The sequence below is a fragment of the Hippichthys cyanospilos genome, chromosome 2, assembly GCF_059441005.1.
Source record: "Hippichthys cyanospilos isolate Australia breed blue-spotted pipefish chromosome 2, RoL_Hcya_1.0, whole genome shotgun sequence".
NCBI classification, from domain to species: Eukaryota; Metazoa; Chordata; class Actinopteri; order Syngnathiformes; family Syngnathidae; genus Hippichthys; species Hippichthys cyanospilos.
This window is the reverse complement of record NC_142370.1, coordinates 28088951-28114861: the sequence shown is the minus strand read 5'-3', so window position 1 is coordinate 28114861 and position 25911 is coordinate 28088951. Positions and strand designations below refer to the sequence as shown.

The following is a 25911-nucleotide window of genomic DNA, read 5'->3' as shown; positions in this document are numbered from 1 at the left end:
TATGAAAAGCAGACTGAGCACCAAATGTGGCGGATTTCAGATCCACATCCCCAGGACGTATATCTGCTTCTGTGATGTTCTGTCTGTGTACTTTTTTGTTTATTTGGTTTGTTTTTGAGCTCCGCATCACAAACGCGCTCACTCGTGGTGGGCATTCCGTCAGCAACTTGCCTAACTCACATAGTTGAAGCAAACTGGCGTTGAATGTCCTCCTCCGTCAATACGCAGTAGTCTGTTCCAGAGCACCCATCCACCTATCAATTTTCTCTCCTTCCATTATTTCAAAACATTAAACTGGCCACAGTCAAAACGAAGTGTAATGGTGGCTGCTGAGACCGAAACAACACCACCCCAACTTCAACCAACGAATCAGCGTTAGTTAGCGCAACGTGCCCCCTTCGAGCTACCCGTGTACGACGCCGAGGACCCTCGTCGAGACTAGGAGCTTTGAAGGTTTAGCGGAACCTTTCCCAGCTGGAGTGTTTTTTGGTATGAACGGAGAGAGGAACTCAGGACAGCAGAAGAGTTCCTGCGACGTGAAAGGGGCTATTGTTTATCAAGGGGAGAGGGTTGAGTTCTATTTCTAAATAGCCTGACAACAGCTGGTGGACAATGGTCAGGTTGTTTTCACCTAAGATGTCAAACCCTGGGTCAGATCCCAAAATGCACTGCACCTTTTTCATCGTCATTTGGAGAGCAAGTTGACAAAGAATCCTGGCAGCCAATATGAATGTATACCATAAGGTATAAAAGTGCTGATAATGATTAAATGTGTGTTATTGTTGTGTTAGTAGAAAAACTTGAACTTTAGCACAGTCCGACTGCAGGGATCGCATGTGTGGAACAAGAACCTCAATTGTGTTTCTCATCTGACAGATTTTTCAGAAAAGTTTTAAATAGCTTGAAAGTTAAACTCACTGAGGGTGTCTGGTGATTCCCGGCTAAGGTTGCTATTCAGAATTAATAATCATCTGATCACACCTTCTGCATGGGAAGGGGATTTCAAAAAATCTTGTGAAATCGTTTAAAAAGAATCTGAGTTGCTGTAAGGAAGAGAAAATTAGTGCAGATTCCCAGAGCCCATGACTGACAAGAACCTGGAAAAGAGTGCTGTTGTTCTGTTTCTCTCTCTTAGCATTGAAGTGGTGAGAAGTGATTTTTCACAGGGGCCCCAAATCCCTGGCGGCAGACCATCAGGGTGCATGATCAAAATGTGCTCCATTAAAGAGAGAAATGAGGTTACTCAAGTGCTTGATTTCATGATTTCAAGTCTTTGTGTGGGAAATTCCAGCCAACAGTATCGGGGTTATGTTTGTTTGAATGGCAATACATTCAATTACAATACACATATTTGCATCATACATATTGTGTAAACATGGTTTCACTGTTATCGACATTAATTACGAAAGCTGTTACTTATACATGCCTAAAAGTTAAAATAATATTTGATGTATTTGTTTCTAAATCAAGACACGACTTGAGAAGCAGTTTCAGGATGGGAGACATTTGCACATACAAAACCAAGGTGGCATCAAAAAGAGAATTTTGCTAAAAATAAAATTCTATTCAATTATCTACAAATGTGGGGCTGAAGTCACAAACATGTAAAAACTACAACAATCCTCAAATAATGAGACAAGGGGGAGGGCAGGAGGAGGAGGGGGGGGGGCACACGGGTGACCCCAGGGAAAGGTTTTTTTTCTTCTTTTTGTCACGTGGTGTAATTGCAATAAAATACGAATTTCCATTATTATTATTATTATTATTATTATTATTATTATTATTATTATTATTATTATTATTATTATTATTATTATTATATTAGTTTCAGACACTTACATGCACTTGGTTCTTTTTTGTTCTAGAAAGTTGATTTATATTGCTTTTTTTTTCTTTTGTTAAAGTTAAAAAGGATACAGTTTTAGGTATACCTATAATCTTATAGATGGTGCGCCGAGTGTGTTTGTGTGTGTGTGTGTGTGTGTGGGGGGGGGGGGGGGGGGGGGGACGTGAAAAGCTATCTCTTTCCTTTCCTTGGCAAAATATCATTGAGAGGCGCTGGTTTAGGGTGATCTGTAAAAACTAGGCCTGGGTGGCTGCATTTATACATGTGACATTTGCTACAGCTCTGTCAGTGACATCCTGTAGCAAAATTATATTTGAGGGTTTTAATGCAAACGGATGCAATTATGACCCTCGTTGTCGGAGCGTTCTATCAGAGACAAGTTGTCGCTATCATAGACGATCTTTGCGGTTCGCCTTGTCAACAGATGAGGCTTCCTGCTACTCTGCTAGCCTAGCATTCACGTTAGCTTCTACGTGCTACACGAACATTTGCAGCTGGTTCATCATAAATGAAGAAAAGCACCAGTTGGTAAGTATGACGTTTACGGTGTACCGAGATAATCGAAGGATCACCGTACACGTGTTCTTATGTGTTTTTGCTGAATGAGTTCCCAAAGGGAGTCTGTTCATATCTAGTACGAGCGGTTGCTAACATGATGATGATGACTGGATGACACCTGCTCAACATCAGAATGCGTGTTTGTTTTTGTTGTATAACAGGCATGCTCCATTTTCTCTTCGCCATTAGACCACCATCGCGTTGGACGGGTTAACTGGCGGCAAGCAAGGTTTTTATGACGCGATCATGGAGAAATAAAGCCCACGGATGGAAACCCAGAGGAGGGGGTAAGGATTAATGTGCTTGTTTTGGACTTTTGATCACCATGTGACAGCCACGGGTAGCAGCAATATTTACACAATAAATGGACTCATGAGATCCAGCTCCAACTTATGTCCACAATAGTGGACATTTGCTTTTTGGTCGACACTCTTGCCTCATTCGAGCCACTCAGCAGAGTCCGAGCGTGGTCAGTAGCAGACATCTTTGCCTTTCCAAAGGTGTCTCTCGTTTGGGTGGAATGCCAAACTTAACTACTTAAGTTTGCTGACCATTTGAAAGAGAATATAGAAAATAAATGATAAGGCTTGGTCTCTGAAGGATATCAGCCCTCGCACTTAAAAAACATAAATAGCTTCTATAATGGTGATGGAATAGAATAGAATGCCTTTATTGACATTCTTGCAACGAAATTGGCAGCGCTGCTCCGGTTGGTGCGTAGTAATAATATGGACAATAAATAGAATACATAACTCATATAGAATAAATAGAATAGACTATACAATGTAGAATTTACAAAACACCCCTTCTCTGTACCTGCATCATATAATTAGCAGCAGTGTGCAAGAACCCCTTTGGCCAAAGCCCCACCTCTGCTCACCAACTTCCACGACATTGACAATAAATGCATTCTTTTGTATTATACTATTCTACAACAGAACCCTTGAAAAAGTACTTACATTGTATTGATGGTGCAACAGGTCCAAAAAAAAAAAAGAAAAAAAAACATGTTGTGGGTCTGATCACGGGTTTAAGTCATGAATCAAGTTTGCATGCTCTGCGAGGCTCATATTTAAAATAAAGGAATACTAAAGCTTGCTTGGACGTCAATGTATATATGGTACACTTTTTTTTTAAAATGTATATGTACAGTATTTCTAAAACATGCTATAGACAATCACGTGAGCTGACCCGTACTATCATGTCCTGTGACTCATGACCTTGCAGGTCCGGAGATGTCGGAGGAGGAGGACGAGGCCTGCTCCATACCTGGAAGGGCTACTCTTATAGTGCGGCCCCTGAGAAACTGTTCCTTTCTCACCCTGTTCTCCAAGTCGCTCTGGGTAGAAATCATGGAGTTTTGCTAGTGGAAGGTAAGCATTATGGTGTTTGCAGTGTAAAAAATTCATGTCCCTGTTTTTGAATGTTCCTGTGGTGTGTACAATCCAGGTGGTCAGGTGTTCACTTATGGGCACTGTCCATGGAAGCCGAATCAGGTTGCAGATTTTGTGGCCCCCACTTTGGAGAGCGCACTCAGCGGACAACGGGTTGTCACTGTGGCTGCCGGGACCTTCCACAGTGGGGCGGTGACAGAGGATGGCGGCGTCCACATGTGGGGTGACAACACGGCCGGACAATGTGGGTTATCGGGCCTCAGCTCCGTCCCCAACCCAACTCCAATCGCTCTGGCAAACTCTGACTGTAGTTCCTTGCCAACCATACCTGTACTGGAGCTCGCCTGTGGTGAGCAGCACACTTTGGCACTCTCGGTCCAACAGGAAGTGTGGTCTTGGGGCTCTGGTTGCCAGCTGGGTCTCAGTGCCACAGTTTTCCCTGTCTGGAAACCACAAAAGGTTGAGCCCCTAGCAGGTAGGTTTGTCCTTCAAGTTGCCTGCGGGTCTAAGCACAGCCTTGCTCTTGTGCGATGCCTGGGTCCTCGGGACATCCAAAGGCCCCCTGCGGACAAATGCGGTCAGTGTAAGCAGCTGCTATACACCATGACAGACAAAGAGGATCATGTCATCATCTCTGACAGTCACTACTGCTTACCCTGCTTAGAAAGGCCTTTGGAGGAGGAGAGGCTCAAAACACCTTATACCAGTCCTTTGCTCAAAATGTCTCCATCAGAGCCTGCCATTTCTTCGAAAACGTTAACATCACCCCCTCAACTGGCGTCACCGGCCCCTCTCAATAACAGTGACTCCTCGCAATTACAAAATTCGAAGAATCAAGATTCATCTCTGACGGTGGAGAAATCGCCTGCATCAGACCTCGATGTCCCAGGGACAAACTCTAATGGGACCCCAAGTGCCAAATCTTCACCATATCCTAATGAACAGGCAGTAAAAGATTATTTGAAGAAGCTTTCAAATAGCACACAGGCTGAAAAAGCATCAAAGGCAACAATTGGAGGACTGCACAACCTGCTGGTGGGTGTTGCTATTAGAAAAAAAAAAAACATATTTCAGATTAAGGGGGGAGGATTTCAAATCCGTTTTGAAAAGCCTTTATCCTATTGTTTGGCTTGCGATGAGTGTGCATCCCCTATCCCAGTTCACTTTGGGCAAAAGGCAGAATACACCCGTGACAAGTAACCACACACAAATTATGTTTAAAGTCAAGTATTCCATTCAATTCTATTCCAAAAACACTTACACTACAAAATATTATTGAGCAGAGACTCTAAAATTCCCTGATGGCTTAAGAATGACTGGTTTCCAGGCTGAACTATTCCCCACTTATCATCCAAAATCAGACACAGTAGGCACAACGTAAGGAGAGGAAAATGAAAGAAAAAATTTGGTATCCCGGTAGTCCAACTGATATTACTGTTTTGTTTGTTTTAGCCCTCAGCAGCTGGACTGATAAGCGCTTCCTCCAACAATCCTCTCAACAACCTTGTTGCGTCATGTGCGTCAGCAGTTGGTGAAAGGGTTGCCTCCACATATGAGGCATTGTCCCTCAAAAAAATGATGAACCTGTACCTTCCCACTGGATCATTGAGGTCAGGCGGGCCAGTCAAGCAACATTTGGCTGGTCCCGGAGGGGGTGAGAACACCACTGAGCGTGTCCAACAGGAAGACTCTGTGCAGGCCAAGAAGAGTTCCAGTACTGGCGATATCCATGAGGAGGAGGCGGAACGCCGACATCGTCGCCTTTCGCTCCCGGGACTCCTCTCACAGGGTAGATACGCTGTTCACCTCTTATCCTCCTCCTATGGGCTGCTGTGTAAGTACGCCTCATGCCCATGCATGTTGGCGTCAAGTGCATGAATTTCTCACAATTCATTTTGTTGTCATCTCAGAACTTTTAAGTTACCACTGGATGTATGTTATTTTCTCGCGTATATTCCCACATTTCTGTTCACTATGTGGCATTTGTTCCATCACCATCATGAAGCATCCCAAAGTATCTATTTATAAACCATCTCACTTTTCTATCATTGGATTTTACCACCAAGTGGAAACATGGCTTTGATTTCTTAGGTAGTTGGAACAGAATATCGCAACAAGTAAAAAGCAGAACCACAAAGAAAAGAAAAAAAAAAAAGATCAGGGGTTTTTATTTTGATGGCTCCAAGCAAGCCAATGACCCAACAGGATATAGTTCTGAAGGTATAAGGAAAATAACTGCCTTTCTTGGAACCCAGCAACCATGTGTTGTACAATCACTTACAAATCCAGAGTTTACACGTCAGATGTTATGTTTGTTTTGTTTTCCCAGTGAAAGGAATCAGATGGACCTGTTTTAAATTAGTTTCAGCTTTGGTGTAGATTTCCTGAACAGATGAGATCGATTCCAGATGAGTGCTTCGCTTTATTTGCAGATTTGTAGACAGTCATGTGCTGTATCAAACAGGAACAACTAAGCAACTAAGCAGTGAGCCCTAAGAGCAGGATGAAATACATTAAAGTATTGAATATACACTTGTCTTCTTACAAGCACTAATCTAAGGTTCAAGACTTCAGATGCTTTTGGTTTTTTTAGGAACTTGAGCTTTGGGGTTTTTTTCCCTAAAAGGGAGTATGTGTAATTTTTCGCAATCTCTCGTTGAAGCTTTAGATGCATTACAGTAAATGTAGCATAACCCACTCCTCCTCCGGCTGTGGTAGCTATAACAGACGTGGCAGCCTCCCAAGGCGTGCCACCCCCCATGTAATATTTAATGATAACTAGACCTACTTATACTTAAAACATATTGTTGGTCGTGAAGAACACATTTATTTGCAAGTTTTTGATAGTTATAATATTTCAATGTATTCACGTTTAATGAAAAACAGTCTAAATCTTACATATTGTCACTTTAAGTCTCGGGACTTTTTTCATTATTTGAAAGTGTGCTGTGCCCTGAAGAACCTTCCCAAGTCTAATTGGTTCTGAGAGATTCACATTTCTTTGTGAACTCACCTTGAAGAGAGCATGTGTTGCGAGAAAGTTTTGTGGGGTTGAATGCATGTCATAGTACAGTAGTTTTCCTTCTGCACACCTGCAGTGTCGCCACGGTTGCTGCGTAAGGCCGGGCGTTCCAAGATGGGCGATGCGGCCACAGCATCATCGGGAATGGCTGCCCCGGCAGATCAAGAAGTGTTGCCCTCCCTGCAAACGGAAGTGTGGAGCTGGGGTCATGGTGCATATGGTCAGCTAGGCCACGGTGACAACTTAGACAGGTGGGGAATGCTGCCATTGAGCATGTTGTGTTTTTTAAGGGGAGCAAACCGCTAAATCATTGACGTTTGCAGATCACAGCCACTGTGCATCAAAAGTCTCAATGGCAAGGATGTGGTGCGGGTGGCAGCCGGCTCTCATCATTCCCTCGCCCTGACTGCCCAGTCGCAGGTTAGTCAACAGCTGTAGATACAGGACTGTGTAGGACATTTCAGAACATTTGTATACAAAAGGGCCCCTCAGACAACCCTGTCCTGAAGTAAAGCTACGACACCTAGTAAAACATCTGAAGATTTATATTGTTTTCGATTTCCTTAAAACATAAAATACTCCTGTGTCATATGTAGTTGTAACTTATACGTAGACGGTTGCGCGTAGTAACACACGCCTTTGAAAGGCTTTTCCTTACAGACTTGAATAAGAGAGTAGAGTTTTCTTTGGTACATTTGGTTAAAATAAAAAATCACCATTTATACTATCGCATGGATCAAATGACTAAAGGTTTGTTTATTTGACAATGCTACCAATGCTTGCTACCTGGAATACTACGTATCATCAAGGTGAAATGTCTTCTTCTTGCAGCTTGATTTGTCTATGTCTTTTTAAGTTGTTGTCATGGGGAAGTAACAGCCATGGTCAGCTGGGCCAGATGGAGTCTCCCAGCACAGTCCCTCGCCACGCCAAGGTCCAGTAGCCATTTCTTATTTATAATCCATATACCTTTCCGCCATGTCGCCACCAAAAACTTCTGTCCCTTGCCACAGTTGTCAGAGGGAATCCGGGTGTGGGACGTGAGTGCCGGAGAGCGTCACACTCTACTGCTTGCTGATGGAGACTGCATCCAGCCAATCATTTATTACAGCGGAGAGCAGGTGAAAGAGGGGACGGAGGAGGGTAGCACACAGCTAGAGGTAGAGGAGGAGTCATCCGATGGCTACACTCAGCAGCCTGTGCTTCTTCCCTTCTGCATGAACGTAAGAACAAAAGTTTTTTCTTTCAAATATTTTTCTTAAAACGTAGACCTTTTAGTCGACATCATTTTTGTTCTTGTAGGGGTAGGGGATCTTGTGGTTATGAGGGACTTTTATTCATTTTAATGTATGCTCTCCTGTGCTGTTAAAGAAGTTCATCAAGATGTTTTTAAATGTGCTACAGAATTGAAGTTGTTAATTACTGACCACAATGCTTTTTGTCACTCCAGTTAGGGTTTGTGAGCAGCGTGTTTGCTGGCGGCCAGCAGTGTGTGGCGCTCTCAGACAAGAATGTGATGGGCTTCATTGCTGGCCTCCATGAGCTGGCATCTACTGAAAGAAAATTCTACTGCAAACTGTGTAGCATTAATACACAGGTCTTTAGCCCCTTGCTGGGTGTTGGTAAGAATGACACATGCAATTCACATTTTTCCCCTCCCCTCATGGTTTGTATTTGCCTGTGTTCATTTTCTAGAATCGCTGAGTACCAACCTTGGCCCAGAGGTGTTCAGGCTTCTGCAGTCTCTTGCCAATCAATTTGGGCACTTGTGTCACCTGACCGGACAACATGCGGTCAGTCTCACCGCCAACCTTCGGCGCAGTCGCAGTATTAAAAATTTGTTTATCCTCGACCACACCAGAATCTTCCTGGACTCCTACAATGAGTATGTCTTCATTAGAACTGTGATTGGTGTACAATACAATACAAATAAGACGGATGATAATAATGGTGGGGTTTTTTTTCTGCTCGCGTTTCTCAAGCTACAGCAGCACTTTGGATGACTTCCAGGTGATGGGAGGCTTCTTGACCCTAATGAAACCCTCGGTGTGAGTACATAAGGAACCCTTTTAAATCAAAATGTTCATTTGAGACCGATGCTTATGAAGTATTCCAGTGCGGCCTAAAAATCTTATTTAACTTTTTTGTCTCGTAAAATTGTCAATTCTTACTTCGTGTAAAAATCTGAAAGTTGAAAAAGATTAAGCTGCAAGTAAATTCAGTGGTTACACTGGCAAAGGCATGCGGGATCATGATAAACATAAACCGATAAACCAAATTTGTTTTTTCAAAAAGGTTATTTAAAAAGGAAGTCCTTAGGACATTATCCTAAAATCATTTTAAACACTGAGTCTTGTTTTCAGTTTTTCCTTTTTTCATTGTTAACTAATATTCACTATCAATGAAAAGGCATGTTTTTGTATTACATCATTTGCTTGATAGACAAACAGAGGAAGGCAAAAAAGATGTGAGTCTCAATAGGTGTGCGTCAAGAATACAAATTCTTTGTGAAAGTGCTTGTAAAGTGTACAGTATGTATAGTCTGAATATAAAATCGGAATATGTATTTGGAATTTTGGTGTCTAATTGTTCTTTTTTTCACCTTGAACCCTATCAAATTATAATTTGCTCGGTGATAGCAATTACCGTATTTTTCGGACTATAAGCCATGACTTTTTCTTCATGATTTGAGCCCTGCGGCTTCTAGTCCAGTGCGGCTTATCTGTTGTTGTTTTTTTTTTTTTTTAAATTTTATTTTTTGCTAGCCACCAGCAAGCAAATGTCGTTATCTGTTCAAGGTTGTTATGGAACAACTATGAAATAGAACTGAAAAGATGTGAATCAATGGCTGTGCTCAAAAAGAGTTTAAAAATATATTCTTAAAAAAAATGTCTAAATTGAATAAAAGAATGTAAGCAATTTTGGGTAAATTTGTGACGTGTGAATTTTATAAACAGTGCACAGTATATATGATTTCATTTATATAATTATGATTGTATATATGAATTATGTGCAATGTGTTTTATGTTCACTAAAATAATTAATCAAACAAATGGAAATTTAAAAAAAAAGATGCGATTGAAGTATTGATTTTAATTTTGAACTGCTATTTAACTAACAGTATTCTGTTGTTGTTGAAAATATCCATCCATCCATTTTCTATAAATATGTAGGACTAAACATGCAGGCATGTTCAGTCTGTTAAAGAGAGGATGTTGCTTTATGAAGGCAATTACAAAAAAAATAAATAACAAAAAAAAAAATATATATATATATATATATATACTTACTTCCATGTATCATCTATTTGCGGAAATACCACGTCACATGACAAAAATCATATCTTTGCTCATATTTTGCTGCTGCAGCTTATAGTCTGTAAAATACAGTACTCAGTTGTATTTCAAATGAAATAACTTTTGGCAGTGAAGGTCTGTTTTTTTTATAATCATTTTACTACAGAAAAAAAGGATAATGGGATAAATGAAGTTTACCACTATATTTCGGAAATTGATGAGAAGTTATATTTATTAATATTACCATTACCATATTATTGACTTGTTTTCTGAAAGAATCTTATGCAGCAGTTTTCAGGAAATAAAAAGTGCCATTGATGTCGGATTTGGTAAATTTCTGTCAACAAATTATCCTTTTGTCTGAAGAGATTTTTTTGGAAAGAGTCCTGAGCTGCTCCAGCGGTTGGCGGAATCCAGTGAGGGGAACCTTGCCATGGTGGACCTCCTGGTAGCCATCTTCTGCCTCCCAATGCTTCATCTCCAAGAATATGGACGACTGCTGCTCAAATTGGCCACATGCTTTGAAGTAGTAGGTCAAAAGTGAATTGTGACCGAATTATTAAACATTGTGTCGGGCTGTGGGGACTCATGAGTGGCCCATCTTCAGTCAGTAGTTTTATTGTGATTCATCATTTGAATTGCTAGTTAACGGCATCACAATGTCCAATAACAGCCACTCAAAATTGCCCATGAACTTACAGTGCACACAAAACACATATTTAGGTTTGTCTCCTGCGTGAGACTTAACATTAGCTAATTTGACAACAAATTGTACCAATACATTACATTTTAAAATACCGGTAGTACTAAAGTGTGAATTGCAGTGTCTTCATTACAGTGCATAAGTACTGTAAATGTGCAGTGCAGAATTGCATAGTGTGTGGCGTTCATCATCTATGTTTTTGAGGGGACCCCATGGACCACTTGATTCACCTTCAGCCAAGCCATACGCTGTGCGGTGGGGCTTAGGAACCTGCTGCCTTGTAAACTGAGTTTCTTTTGCCTGTCACGCTCGCTTTCTCAGTGCTCTCATGAATACCAGCGACTGCAGGACAGCTGCTCTAAATTTGAAGCTCTGGACCTTCTGCTGAAGAGGAAAAGGAAAGAAGCTGAATACACATTCCTCTTCTGGAAAGGCTTCCCTGGCAAAATGACGGTAAATGAGCAAATTGACTCTCCGCACAGGTTTCTTGAACTGCTATTGTCAACGCATGCATCAATGCATGGGATTAACTTGAATGTATAATTCATGTAATATTTTACAACTGTTTAAAAATACACAAATGTTGTTGAAAGTGTGTGCAATATATTTTAATGGAATCATTTCTTTTTTTAAATTTCCTATATTTAAGCGGCTCTAGAAAAGGCTTACAATAATATTAAGATACTTTTTGGGTGACTTTATATGATCAGGACACGATGATCGATCATCGAGTTTAAAATGAATCCATAACAGAACACAAGATGGGGCAAGATATCTATTTAAGTAACTTGTTTATTTACTGCTTATAAACTAGTATACTTATCAGAGAGTATCCAATGCCCAAACCTCAGAGATGCACAGATAAAAACATCAAAGACTTCGACTGTACAAGGCATTTAAGAACTGGGCAGACATAAATTGAAAGTTTAGTCAGGTAAAACAAAAACAATTCATGACTTGAATAATGGATGCAACAACACACTGTAAATAAGTTACTATAATGTCGTTAAATTACAGTACCAAGTAAAGACTGCAAATAAGAAACTTGAGCTGAAGCAATCATTCCTATAGCTCATTAAAATAGAGCAGTCAGATGGGTGCAAATAAAAGATGTAATGTTGCCTCACAAAACATCGATACACCTTATAATTTTTAGATCCGGTCAATTACATGATTGATCGCTCGTCAAATTATGACATTACAGTCAATCTCCAATCTTGCATGAATTGGTAAGTATAGGCTGATCAAGCCGATTAGATCAATGTAAAGTCTACTTTATTCGAAAAAACATGTTTCTCATGATACCTTGGGTCCACTACGCTACTCCATTTTAATGTTGATTATGGAGAACTCGGTATTTTCAACATGGGGCTTTGTGTAAAATGTTTGGGAATCCCATGACCGCCCCATGGGCATTTTGAATTCTTCAATAAACCTAACGTGAGTAAAAAAAAAAGTGTCTCTTCAATTTGTTATCGTTAGGACTCTCTACGAAAGACTCACCGCCGCCTCATCTGCGAGAGTAGCAACAAAGCTCTGACACTGCAGAATGCTGGAAGGTTCTCTGTCAACTGGTTCATCCTTTTTAATGATGCACTTGTCCATGCACAGGTCAGCTTCACACAAACACATAGCACTCTTTCAGACCTTGTAACTTGTTGTTTTCAAGCATTGTGTGTGCTTGCCCTCATGCTCTCAGGGCATGGCGCCTTGTAAAAACCTTGTAAGTATAAAGCTCCGCGTCATGATTGTGTGTGTGTGTGTGTGTGTTTGACTGTGTGTGGAAGAAAAAAGGGTGGGGATTTGTTGACCTCGTCTAGGAATGGGTCTAGGATTAGCAGAAACACGATTGGAATGAATAGCAAGCATTATTGTTTGAGTCTTTCCCAAGAACTGTCAAAGTGCTTCTCGACTTTGATAAGACATTTGTGAACAGAAGTCTTGTTTCCTACCTTACTACACAAATGAGTGTTTGTGTGATACCGCATACAAGTCATTTGACAAAATAAAACTCAGTTAACCTGTAATTGACGTCACCAGTATCAAGTGTTTGTTTGTTTGCTCCTCTATATCGTGCCATCTCTTTGGCCAAGCAACGGCATATCTTTTCATTTTGAACACATCTTCGTATCCAAAGATTTTTATTATTCTTTGGCTTTTGTCTCACCATGGTACTCATTGTATTAGTTTTTTTATTCCTATTTGCTGTTTTCATGTTACGTATAGTTTTCCCTGTTTTTTTGTTTTGTTTTCCAGGTTGTTACCCTATGTACAGCACTTCATTTGCATCTTTGGTTGTGTTTAGAGTTGAGAAAAAGACTTTCCTAAAAGTAACTTTTTTGAATGGCAGTTTTTAGTATGGAGTCCATTTGTCTTGCACTCTTCCTTTTCCCATCGCTGCCAAACGTCAGTTCCTCTCTCCCTTACTTTTACTGTGGGCACTGGGTTTAAATCTCTGGCAGGAGCTGTCATCTCAATCTGACCTGTAAGAAGTTGAAGGGGCACGTCTGCGTGGCATGGATCATAATGCTATTTATCTGACTGTCCTTAATTTCCTCCTTCTACCCCAGTTCTCAACTCATCATGTTTTCCCCTTGACCACACTGTGGGTGGAGCCTATTCCAGAGGACAGCACTGGTCTGTGAGTGACATCTGTTGACATTTAGATGTATCATCATAGATGTTTTTATGACACTGAATTGAAATGTTGCCTTGCTTCATTGTCATTTTTGAGGAGTTACGGCCTAAAGCTGATCACCCCTGAAGAGATGTTCACTTTGTTAGCCAGCACGCCCATGGAGAAGGTAGATGAAAGGAATAAAATAAAACTTCTTGGTGTTGGAGTCGGTGGTCCTCATTTCTGGTGCTCGCCTGACAGGCCAAGTGGATCCGCTGTATTAACCAAGCAGTGGCTCAGGCCCTCGGCCTAGGTGAGGAACAAAAGATCGAGCCTCCCGTTTGTAGGACTGCCACCTACACTTTTTACAAAGACGGGCGGCTGAAAGAAGCAACGTATGAGGGTCGCTGGCTGGCCGGGAAACCCCACGGAAGGTGGGACTTGTTGACATTTTCAATTGTTTTTCCAATATTCCTGATTGTGATGGTTGCTCTTTTCAGAGGTGTGCTTAAATGGCCTGATGGGAGGATTTACACGGGGTCGTTTCAAAATGGACAGGAGGATGGGTGAGTTTGAGCCATCACAAGCATGGATGACATGTGATATCCTGTTCTCAACAAATCTTTGTGTGTTTAGTTTTGGTGAATTCCTGGCTCCAAATAAAACCCTGAACAAAAATGATCATTATCAAGGTCATTGGAAGGACGGCAAAATGCACGGTGTTGGCACATACAGGTGAGCGTGATGTGCTTTAGTTGTTTACAATATGTACAAGAGATGTGACGCATTTTTGATTGATATTTCTTCTATTTATAGTTCAGTAAGATTACATCATATTTGAAAACCTCTATATCAATTTTAATCTCAAAAGAAATTTGCTCTTTGAAAAATAGCAGATTCTTTGTGAGCAAAAATTAAATGCTTCCTCTGACTGTATTGGCCTAAAATAATAATGAAACAATAATCATGTTTCATCAAGGCTTTTTTTTCCTTGATGAAACGGAAAAAAAAAGCAATACCTTAGTAGTCGGGACTCATGAAGGAATTTCAATATATGGTAGTCTGAGTGCCTGAGCATCCGATGTTTCAAGTTGCGAATTTTTTCTTTGGAGTGGGAGGGAGTCGACTTTGTTTTTGTGTGTTTTATTCACTTTTGTTTCTGTTGTGAGCCAAAATTTGATGCAAGCTTCACGTATGCCACAGTAGCGTGAAGTGATCTCACACTCATCCAGCATACATGTATAAAACACCCGAAAGGAGAATGGAGCAGTTACTAACACTTATAGCAGGATATAATCCCCTAACATCATTCAGTTTTCCTCTTAATTACGCTTCATAAAGCCAGTTTATTATTTACAATGCAATGACAGGTTTTTTTTTGTTGTTTTTTTTTTTTTTTAAGTATTAAAAGGATTTATGGTAGTTTTATGGGCACTGGAAAACCTAAGCATTATAATTCCTTTCAAAAGGAAAAATGTATCTGATATACAACATGTCAAGATGATATGACCTTGATCATAGAACTAATTAAATGTGCAAGTCAATATACGACTGTATAATAAATTGCCTTGATTGTTGCAGGAATTACATAGGAATTACATACAGAGTTTTGACTGACCTTTAATATTCATTAAATCTTAGCTGTTAAGTTTTGACTTTTTTTTTCCTTTCACTTTTTGTGGACATGTATGTTATTATCTTTGGCTCATGTTGTAATGTGCTCCTGTGTCCAGAAAAATAATCACACTTTTGAATGGGCTAAGATTGGCTGATCTATTGGTCTGGCCCCGTCTTCTATGCGCAGATATGCTAGCGCTGAGGTCTATGATGGCTCTTATCAAGAGGGCCTGCGGCACGGCCACGGTATGCTGCGCAGCGGCAAGCTCAACACCTCCTCACCCAGTGTATTCATTGGCCAATGGGTATATGATAAAAAGACTGGCTATGGCGTCTTTGACGACATCACCAAGTATGTTGTGGTATTCGTCGGAGAGTGCTGGAGTTTCCCCGTTTAATTTCACAGTGAGAGAATTGTGTGTGTTTGCTTTGTCAGAGGTGAGAAGTATATTGGTATGTGGCAGGACAACATGCGGCACGGCACCGGAGTCGTAGTCACGCAGTTCGGCCTTTACTACGAAGGATCATTCAAAGACAATAAGATGATGGTAAGAGAAAAGATGAGCGAGTGATGAAAAGACACATTCGCCAGTAAAAGTGTAGTTAATGGTCTAGTGCAGGGGTCGGCAACCCGCGGCTCTCGAGCCGCATGCGGCTCTTTAGCGGTGTCCTAGTGGCTCCCTGGAGCTTTGTCAAAAATGTTTGAAAACGGAAAAAGATAGGGGAGAAAAATATTTTTTTCGTTTTAATTTGGTTTCTGTAGGGGGACAAACATGACAAAAACATTCTTAACATTTTCCAATGCTGTAAAAATGTGTAAAATAAATATTACATTTCAACATTTCTGTCAACGAAGAATTACGTCATAGCCTGAGACACGCGTTTACGTTAGCAGGGCGGGATGCTAGGCAAGTGGCCGTTGTAGACAAACCGGCGGCCATGATCCATGGATCCCAAAGGGGAAAAGAGAAAAATAACGGAGGAGAACAGACGGTTCAACATTTCTTGGACCGAATCATTTGCATTCGTTGCCAATGCAGAAGGATTGCCTGAATGCTTGCTCTGTAGCGAGAAGTTGTCAAATAACAAAAATAGCAACGTGGAACGACATTTTCAGGGAAGGCGTTCTACATGTACAGCCGAGTACCCAGTTGGCAATGAGAGAAAAAGTGTGATTGCATTACATCTGCAGAAATTAGAGGAACGCAAAAATATATTTAAGAAGTGGATTGCATCTCCGACTCCACAACTGCCGCAAGTTTCGTTGCAACTCGAGAGATAATAAAACGTGGCAAACCGTTTACAGTTGGTGACTACATGGAGTCATTCATTAACACATCAGAACACCAATTTAAGGACTTCATAAACAAAACCGGGATAATACAAAAAAAAAGACACGCCTCTCTCCGCCCAGACAGTGAAGGAAAGAACGATTAAAAAGGCAGGCAACACCGATCAACAAATCAAGGGCATTAATTCAGCGTCAGCATACTCAACTGCCAGTGATGTGATCGATATTGAACAGACTGCGCGTTTATGCAGGTATATGGCTGATGTTTTATTTTTTATAGATGCAGGCTACGTTTTATTGTACTCTATTGCCCAGATAAGGGCCACGTTATGCACGTTCCATTTTGTTTTTTTGAATCCTCATGAATAAAATCTTCTAAAATCTGCTTTATTTAATTTAATCAAAGCAATGAAACATAATTCATTAATATTGTAATTTAGTTAAACTTGAGGCGGCATCGCACAACAGAGTAGTCATGTGGTGTGTCAGGATGCACTGCAGGAAAAATAAACATTTAATCATGAAGCCTCATTATGTATTCGTAGTTAACAATCATTTTGATAGTAGGCTAATAATGCTATTATAGATACATACAGCATGTGTTGCCTTCATTACAAGGCTTTTATCTTTTTGCGGCTCCAGACATATTTGTTTTTTTGTTTTTTGGTCCAATATGGCTCTTTCAACATTTTGGGTTGCCGACCCCTGGTCTAGTGTAATATTAAATAGTCCACACTTATAAAATGACTTCCTGTGTTTTGTTGACTGTTTGAAAGTTTACAAGTGATAGACAAAGCCGCGTGTGTGAATGAGTTGCGGGATTTTGTCTTTCAGGGTTCTGGAATACTTCTGTCCGAGGACGATACAACATATGAAGGGGAGTTCTCTGATGATTGGACCCTTAACGGCAAGGTGACTAAATACGGTGTGGCTTGGTAGTAGTATAAGCAACGCTTTGAGTGAGGGTTCAATTCCCGCATTGTGACCATGTGGAAGTATCCTTGAGCCAGATACCGACCCCCAGTTGCTCCTGATATCGCATTATCATTGGGTGAGCGAGTCGTCAAAACTCAAGCTCTTTACAGTCCTAATGTGGAAAAGCGCTAAATAAGTGAAATACCATTCATCTTGTAGGGACGCACCAATACAGTATTACTGCTTCTAAGGCTTCCTTTGTGCACGTTTTTGTGTGGGACATCATTTACCCTTATTTTTGTGCATTTTTTTCAGCATTTTTCTTCTAACCAATCTTTGCTTTGTCAGTCTCACTTTTCCGTTGGTTAAGTTTACGATACATCATTTTTCCCTGGCCATACATATGTTTCATGTAATCTAGGGCTTTGGGATTTCTGTTTATTTTAACCTATTTCCTTTGCAGATTGATTTAAACTTACTTATCTTTTGCCAACATTAAAGTTGCTTCTTAGTAGCATTTTGATGCTTCATTTCTGTACATTTTTTTCATTTAGTATTTCATTTTTTAAAACTGCTTGTTTGTGTTTTAATCAAATTAAGAGCGTATTTGTATTGCATAACTCATGAATCACCAACGTGATGCCTGTGGGCACCAGGTAGCCCCCGAGGGCTGCATGAACTCACAGATCTGTAATACAAATAGCTTACAGTACATGTGATGGGATGTTGCCATTTTTTAGGATTTTTATATACAATTTTACATAGATATACATATTACATTTTCTTTACGTATTTACTGGAGCTGTTTCCTAATTATTGTTCAAAATTATTAACATGATCGTGTCTTCATGTTAAAGGATATATCATTTAAAATATCACAAGAACAATATTAAATATAATTTGAACAGTTTTATCATTTCAGTGTGTAAAGTAGCTCTGTTTAAAACATGCTGGTAACCCAAGACCTAAATGGTAGTTAGAGTGCATTTTTAAGTTTTCACTTTTTTTTTTTTTTTTTAATTAGCAGCTTTTAACTGCTATTTTACAATGTTATAATGCTTTTTGTATTGTCCAATGTTTCCAGATGTTTCCCATGTTCATTGATTGAATTGTTTGCTACTACATGTATTAAAGCATCATTAACCCAGGATTCCGTAGACAATGACACAATGTTCACAAACGTGTCACCTTAGGGAGTGCTGACAATGGCGAATGGAGATTACCTGGATGGGTCCTTCAGTGGCGAATGGGGTGCTGGTCCCAAAGTAACTGGCTCCTACTTTAAACCACACTTGTTTGAAACTGACAAGGAGAAAATTCGGTCTGTGTGAGTTAACCTTTAATTACTTGAATGTATCAAGTGTCTAATTTAAAAGAAAGAAATAGACCGTTGCTTACTGTTGTTTCTAGGGATGTTGTGCCTAATGTCCTCTCACCCCTCTTTCCATCACTCAAACCTCTGTCATATTTCCTCTGGATACCCTCTGTCCCTCTGCTACATCTGTCCATCTAAAACCAACTGGCCGGATAGATATCCCACAAAGGCCAGATTCTATAGATTTCGATTGCATGTGTTTTCTTGTTCAGCTCATTTAGTAAATTGCCTGAAGACACCTTCTGTTGTCACTGTATCGATGAAAGTGGCGTTACCGAATACGTTGGTGTGTTTTTAATTTGTCAGGAAGCTGGGTCGCCTGTGTGTGAGCGCTGAGGAGAAGTGGCAGGCACTGTTTGACGAGTGTTGGCACCAGCTCGGCTGTGAGGCGCCTGGCCAGGGAGACAATTGCAAGGCATGGGACAATATCGCAGTGGCCCTCACCACCAACCGACGACACATTCTGGACAGGTGCATGGTCTCTATTTGTTGTTGAGGAGCAGACACTTTATTCTTCTGTCACATTTTCATACACAAATATGTTTGTGCCTTCTCTCAGTCCAGAACGTCTTTCTCGAAGTCATAGCCAAACTCTGGAGAGTTTAGAGGTCATCCCTCAGCATGCGGGCCCCATTACTATGGAGCGATACCACACAATCCATCTTTACCTAATCAAGGTATAGCCCATTTGCCATACAGTCCTCTACAGTGGAAAGTCTTACGCTCATGATGTTATCACAAACTACGGAGCAACGTGAGCACTGTTATCTATACTGTACTGTCTATAATATACTGTAAATCTGTACTGTGTTTTGCTTATACATGGAGTCTAATTCAAGGTAGTAAAGCTACAGCACCACCAAAAACAATGTAACTTACAGTTCATTTCATATATATACATACACACACACACACACACACACACACACACACACATAAGACAGAAGCATCAAAAACATGCAGGACTGCGGCCCTCAAGAGCTGAAGTTTGAGACCTATGCATTATACTGTACTAGGATTTATTGTTGATGATCAATCAAGCACCATAAAACATCCATTGTTTGTCATCTTCTCAGGCATGTGACACCCCACTGCATCCACTTGGCCGGCTACTTGAAGCCTTGGTGGCAGTCTACAGGATGACGTATGTTGGTGTCGGTGCCAACCGCCGCCTTCTACCTCAGGCTGTCAATGAGTTGAAATCTTATCTTAACCGCATCTATGAGATCGTAAGGTAGTACTCTGACGTTGTGTCATGTCAGTTTCATTGATACAGCACTCGCTCACAATTGGTTTCATCAAGACACCACACATACTGACTGTCAAGCACCACATTCGCAATGTATAAAGATGCTTCTTGCCGTTTGCCAAGGCGACAAAACATTACAGCACTACGCAGCATACGCATTGATGCATGGATGATAGGTATTGTACATTGTGTCTATTTAGTGATTTTTATTATAACCCTGTCTACCTTATTAGGATGATTGAAGGCAAGGCTTTAAGGTTTAGCTCTGTAAATGTAAAATGTCCACCTTTGCTGTTTTATTTATTTCTTGGTTTATGTGTGAACTCTGTTCAGGTTTCTATTTCCAGACTTGCCAGAAGATGGCGGTATTATTCGACTTCCAACTGACCTTGAGCAGAAGGAGATGGACTTGAAAATCGAAAGCTTGTCTGAATATGCTGCCTCCAAGCAGAATGTGAACCAGAAAATGGAGCATTCTCTCTTCAGCCACGTTGTGAGCAGCTTGGCTCTGCTGCTTCCTGTACTGTTGCCCCGCCTCTACCCGCCACTCTTCACCCTCTATGCCCTTGATAAGGAACGAGAGGATGATATATACTGGGAGTGTGTTCTCCGCCTCAACAAGCAGACTGACCTGGCCCTGCTAGCCTTTCTGGGTGTCCAGCAGTATGTCTCACACAAGGGGACTGCAGCTCAGGTCCATTATATGCACTTGTAAATTGCTCTTCATTTTCTTTCAGGAAGTTTTGGCCTGTTTCAGTCTCCATCACAGCACCTGCAGAAAATGTGCAGGTAATTAGGGTTGTTTGTTTTTGCTCCTTAGTGTACATTTCCAGGAATGTAAGCGTGATTTTGTGAACATGGATTTCATCCAGGTTCTGTCTAGCACCAAGGATACTTGCTTTGCCTCTGCAGTTGAAACTCTCCAGCAAATCAGGTTGGTCTTGTTTTAGCAATCGTTGCCACAGTGTTACATTGACTTCAATTTTAATTCATTCCATAACCAAGCTTGGAACTTTTTTGCATGCATTTACCAAACATATGTCATATGTACTTCATTAATATTGCAACATTCACAGGCATATAAATCCTTTCTGCTCTGTGGAAAACTGCCTCATGACTAGTGTAATACGATGTAATACAAGGCCATTCCAAAAGCCTTAGTAAATATAAATATTCAACTATAAAGAGGTACTTTGGTTTTTTGGAATGAGAATCAATCTAAAATCCAAACTATTTACTATATTGTAGTTCAGTTTAAGCATTCTCTATGTTCCTTGTAAGTGTAAAACAAAACAAAACAAAGAAAAATGTAATTGATGTCAAATGATGCCAATCGCACTCCTTGGTAACATTTCAGTTGGCATCCTTTTTGTTGTTGTTGTTGTTTTCAGTTCAAGCTGAAGTGAATCTGAAATACTGTACATTTCTAATTTTTAATTTCCATTGCAATATTGCAATACAGAAAAAAGGGTTAGGGCCAACAGGCCAAGCAATAGCGCTTCATTTTGTTTAAAAAAAATAAATAAATAATAATTAAAGAAAAAAATATATATATTTTTTTTTCATCCCCTCTTTATGACATTTTCCCGGTTATGCGACCAAAAACACTGTCATGACCCTAGGGGCATGGCTGTATTTGTGTTGTATTGCCTCCATCTGCTGGCGTTTTTAGGTTATTGCACTTATTTTTTTTTGCCATCTAACCGCTTTCATGCACCATGTGACTACAATGCTGGTCTGCTATTGGTCTGCCTCACTCGTTTCCAAATAACGAAACGGTAAAGCTTTGTTCGATTGTGAGGGGTTACAAAACTGTATTTATAGTGCATTTTACTGCTTAATTCGAATTTATATGGGTGAGGCTAGATTGCTAGTGATGTTAAAGAGAGAAGTAAGAAGATGATTTATATGGAAACAAATACACAAACACATACACATTCTTCGGGGGAGACGACCAAGGAGGACACCACTGCTGAAAAAAAAAATCATAAAGCGAGACTGGAATTTGCAAAAATGCATGTGGACAAGCTACAAAGCTTCTAGGAGAATGTCCTTTGGACAGATGAGACCAAACTGGAGCTTTTTAGTAAGGCACATCAACTCTATGTTCATAGACTCAAAAACCAAGCATACGAAGAAAAGAACACTGTCCCTACGGTGAAACATGGAGGAGGCTCAGTAATGTTTTGGGGCTGCTTTGCTGCATCTGGCACAGGTTGTCTTGAATGTGTGCAAGGTAAAATTAAATCTGTAGACTATCAAGGCATTCTGGAGAGAAATGTGCTGCCTGGTGTCAGAAAGCTTAGTCTCAGTCGCAGGTCATGGGTCTTCCAACAGGACAACGATCCAAAACACACAGCCAAAAACACCCAAGAATGGCCGAGATATATATATATATATATATATATATATATATATATATATATATATATATATATATATATATATACATATATACATACATACACACACACACACACATTCATTTTACGTACAAATTGGCAAATTGGGGTGCTCCATGTAATACCAATGTGTTTTTTTTCCCTTCTGTTATTTCCCTTTTGTTATTTCCTTTTTCCTTGGTCGTTAGCACAACGTTCACCCCATCAGACAAGCTGTATTTGATCCAGCTGACCTTCGAGGAAATCACAAAAGAAGTGCAGTCACTGCTGAAGCAGGACTTCCTCTGGTCCATGGATGACCTATTTCCTGTTTTCCTCTATGTGGTGCTGCGTGCCCGGTAAGCTGCAACCTTTTGGGGTACATTAAATACACCTGTAAAAGTGTGTTTATTGTTGAGCAAAGACGTATATCTAAATACTTTTGTCTAACATACTAGAATCAGGAACCTTGGGTCAGAGGTCAACCTGATTGAAGACCTAATGGACCCTTGCATCCAGAACGGAGAGCATGGAATCATGTTCACCACTCTGAAGGTAACCACGTCACACCATAATGCTGTGGTACCTTGACTTAAAAGTTGCATTTATTCTGTGACCATGCTTATGCCTCAATTTCCTTGTATGGCAAATCGACGTTCCCAATTGAAATGAATAGTAATGTCATTAATCTGCCTTCACACGCACACACACACACACACACACACACAGATAGACACCTTCTTACACATTTTACATTAAGACCCACCCAATAAAATTACTGAACATCTACTTACCAAAGCTAAGTTTTCATTTCGAAAAATCAAGCGGTACGGTGCACAGTTTGGTTGTTCACACTGTGACAAAAAATAGGAAAGACGTATTTTTAAAAAAAAAGTTAAAATCAGTCACAATTGTAACATTATTTATTTTGAATGTATGTGAGTAGGCATGGGACAATATCAGAATCTGACGTTGAGCACAAATAATTTGAAAAAAATTGAAATTACAGCTCTAAAATTTATTTTATTGTATTTTAAAATCTTATTTGGTAAATAGCCATTTTTCTAAATTATATCACAACACTAAATGCACAACAATATTTTGAAAGATGACTGATTTGACATTAACCTCCATCAAGTGATTGTAGTTTATTTCAAAAAAAATGTTCAACTACTGTGTGTATTAATAAGTAATACATCATGGATTTTCATTTCATGTCTGAGTCTTAAATAAAGAGGATAAACCAGGAAGTGAATGTGAGAACGTGATTGGTTAAGGCAGCCAAAGAGTATAAAAAGAGAAAGCCCCCCCCCCGCGCTGCAGGCCGCAATCGCCTCATGTGAAATAACTGTTTATCAATACCCCTCCAAAAAAATACAGCACGTCCAATGGACGCACGTTGATTTAAAATTATGCATCCCGCGGCAAAAATGGTGCGTCAGGGACGCAGGCAAACGAGACCACTGTATAAAATCAGCATTCACTTTAAATGACATTTTGAAAAATACCTTCACAAAACCCAGAAAATGCAGGCATGCACAAAACAAGTTACCATAGTTTATCTTTTATAAGTTGTGGCAGCCGCATGTTGCAACGTTTGTTTTATCCATTTGTGCTGATCCATAAGTCAAATTGGTTCCCCACACAAAGTAGAAAAACAACAAACAAAACAAAAACCAAGCATGAGCTCGTATCTTGAAAAAGTCCACAAAGTTGGAGCGATCATATTTCAAGATACTGCTACAGATCACTAATTGACTTTCTCTCTCTTTCTCTCGAGCCCCTAAAAGTCAAACTGATGTTCCCTGTTCTTCCCCAGGCCTGTTACTACCAGATCCAGCACGAGAGGATCACTTAATGCAGCAGCAGCGGCTTCTTTCACTGACCTGTGCGCCGTGGCTCCTCCCCCTGCCATCAGCCTGACACGGGGGCTGAACTGAGGCCGCTAAGCGCTCCATCTGCTGCTGGCTTTTATAGGAGACCACCTTCCCCCGTCAGTGGCTGCAAGTTTTGTAACGGCCATTTACAGTATGTACTACTTCAAACTGTATACACGTGAACCCATGCCGTGTCTTGAGAGTTTTCTGGGTGGCATCCAGAGGCAAGCGGCGTTTCTTACCTGGCAGGACCGTTGAGAGTTTGACACACTATAATAATTCCTGTATTCTTCGTGTCCGAAGATGTGATTCAATTCAATCCTACAGGTCTAAGGGACATTTGCAGCCTGTAAAACAATTCAAGACATGTTGTACGGAAAACAGACTGAAGTTAATTCACTGAATCAAAACCTGATGCATGCAAGTGGGGTTGTAGCCACCTCTGCTGCCAATCCTCCCAAGTGGTTCGTCTTTTTGTGAGTATTCACAACACAGATTGTTTTGTCATTGTGTTGCATGGCGGCTTTGTCCTAAAAGGGCTTGAGGGGGATTAGTTTGTGTTCCCTGACGATTTAACTGTGTGATTTCAGCCACTGCTAAGACCTTTCTGTTAATGACACTAAAAACAAATGTACTTGTTTTCCACACTTCACATCTGTCCTAACTTGACTGATAAGATGCATAGTTTGAATGTATAATGTCTACACCCCCCTGTTGAGATGCTAAGACCACTAACCTGATCAACCCAAATGAAATTTAGATCATGTTGTTTGGGAAGCAGCGCACACCTGCTACAATTTAAAGTTCAGAACACTTTTCCCAACACGTTTGTCGCTTCCTAACAGAAGCCTAAATGTTTTGTGCAAATTCTGCCATGTCTTTGGGAATAATTCCATCTATTCTGTCCAAGACCCCAGTTTTCCAATGTTAAATTATAATAGGTTAATTCTGTGGGCGGGGCCAAACGTCCCAAGTTAGCTGCTGCCCGAATAATGCTTCAAAATTCTTGACAAAAAGTTTAATCCATAGGTGTCGGACTCCAGTCCTCGAGGGCCGGTATCCTGCTTGTTTTCTCTGCCCAACACACCTGATTCAGATAATTAGCTTATCATTAGCTCTGCAGGAACTTGAAAAGTATCCTCTTCATCTGAATCTGGTGTGTTTGAAGGAGAAGCTTCAAAAACATGCAGGATACCGGCCCTCGAGGACTGGAGTTCGACACCCGTGGTTTAATTGATAAAACGACACGTTTTCCTTTTCTTGTTTTCTTTTGTTTGTTTTTTTTTTGTTTTTGTTTTTTTTTGGTCTGGCATGTGAACAGAGGTGTGTCGACTTATGCACTGTATGTGTAATGGTGTAACATTGATGTGAAGGAAACGTTGCTCCAACACTCTGGTTAAAATGAATTCAAGGCCTGGTTGCTGCTCAATAATGGATTTACAACAACAGCCGTGTTTATGAAGTGTTTTTGGACATCCTCATGAAAAATATGAAGACAAATGATGTGTGACAATAAAGATTTGGGAGTGTTTTCGTGAGGCAATTTTTTCTTTTTTTTAATTCACATTTACAGTAGCACCACATAAACAGCTCATGCTTGGCCCCTGTTATGAACCGTTTAAAAGCGAGCCCACCTCTTCACGCATGAAAAAAGTCAGACATAAAAAACAAATCTGTAAATTAGCGGGCCAAAGACTAAAGCTATTAAAGTTTGAGACACTTGAGTCATCCCCACAGCTCTGCCTGCCTGCATGTCACCTAGTCCGAAAG

The 25911-nt window shown here is 40.4% G+C and overlaps 1 protein-coding gene across 4 annotated transcripts; it reads left to right on the top strand.

The window, feature by feature from the left end:
* The first annotated feature begins 2067 nt into the window (after window positions 1-2067).
* On the top strand, window positions 2068-25672 carry als2b (alsin Rho guanine nucleotide exchange factor ALS2 b). Of its 4 annotated transcripts, none has more exons than XM_088406383.1 (34): window positions 2068-2374; window positions 2594-2691; window positions 3632-3777; window positions 3854-4833; window positions 5251-5587; window positions 6897-7071; window positions 7144-7240; window positions 7677-7754; window positions 7834-8043; window positions 8271-8442; window positions 8516-8705; window positions 8803-8868; window positions 10483-10645; window positions 11141-11272; window positions 12302-12430; window positions 12519-12542; window positions 13390-13460; window positions 13554-13623; window positions 13698-13870; window positions 13937-14002; window positions 14073-14171; window positions 15241-15405; window positions 15490-15601; window positions 17179-17256; window positions 18453-18586; window positions 18941-19105; window positions 19194-19311; window positions 19711-19868; window positions 20217-20546; window positions 20621-20672; window positions 20756-20817; window positions 22474-22623; window positions 22723-22819; window positions 24084-25672. In XM_088406383.1, exons 2-34 carry the CDS (start codon window positions 2672-2674, stop codon window positions 24120-24122), a joined length of 5058 nt encoding a protein of 1685 aa, XP_088262509.1. In that variant the 5' UTR covers window positions 2068-2374; window positions 2594-2671; the 3' UTR covers window positions 24123-25672. The 4 variants fall into 4 exon arrangements, with proteins under 4 accessions (XP_088262509.1, XP_088262518.1, XP_088262534.1 ...); XM_088406392.1 differs by having other exon boundaries at window positions 2566-2691; window positions 13557-13623; XM_088406408.1 differs by lacking the exon at window positions 12519-12542 and having other exon boundaries at window positions 2566-2691; window positions 13557-13623.
* The last annotated feature ends 239 nt before the right edge of the window (window positions 25673-25911 follow it).

Coding starts and splice junctions, on each gene's coding strand:
- als2b (XM_088406383.1), top strand. CDS start 2,672: ATGGAAACCCAGAGGAGGGG. Junction 10,646..11,140: donor TGGCCACATGCTTTGAAGTA/GTAGGTCAAAAG, acceptor TCGCTTTCTCAG/TGCTCTCATGAATACCAGCG. Junction 15,602..17,178: donor TCAAAGACAATAAGATGATG/GTAAGAGAAAAG, acceptor TTTGTCTTTCAG/GGTTCTGGAATACTTCTGTC.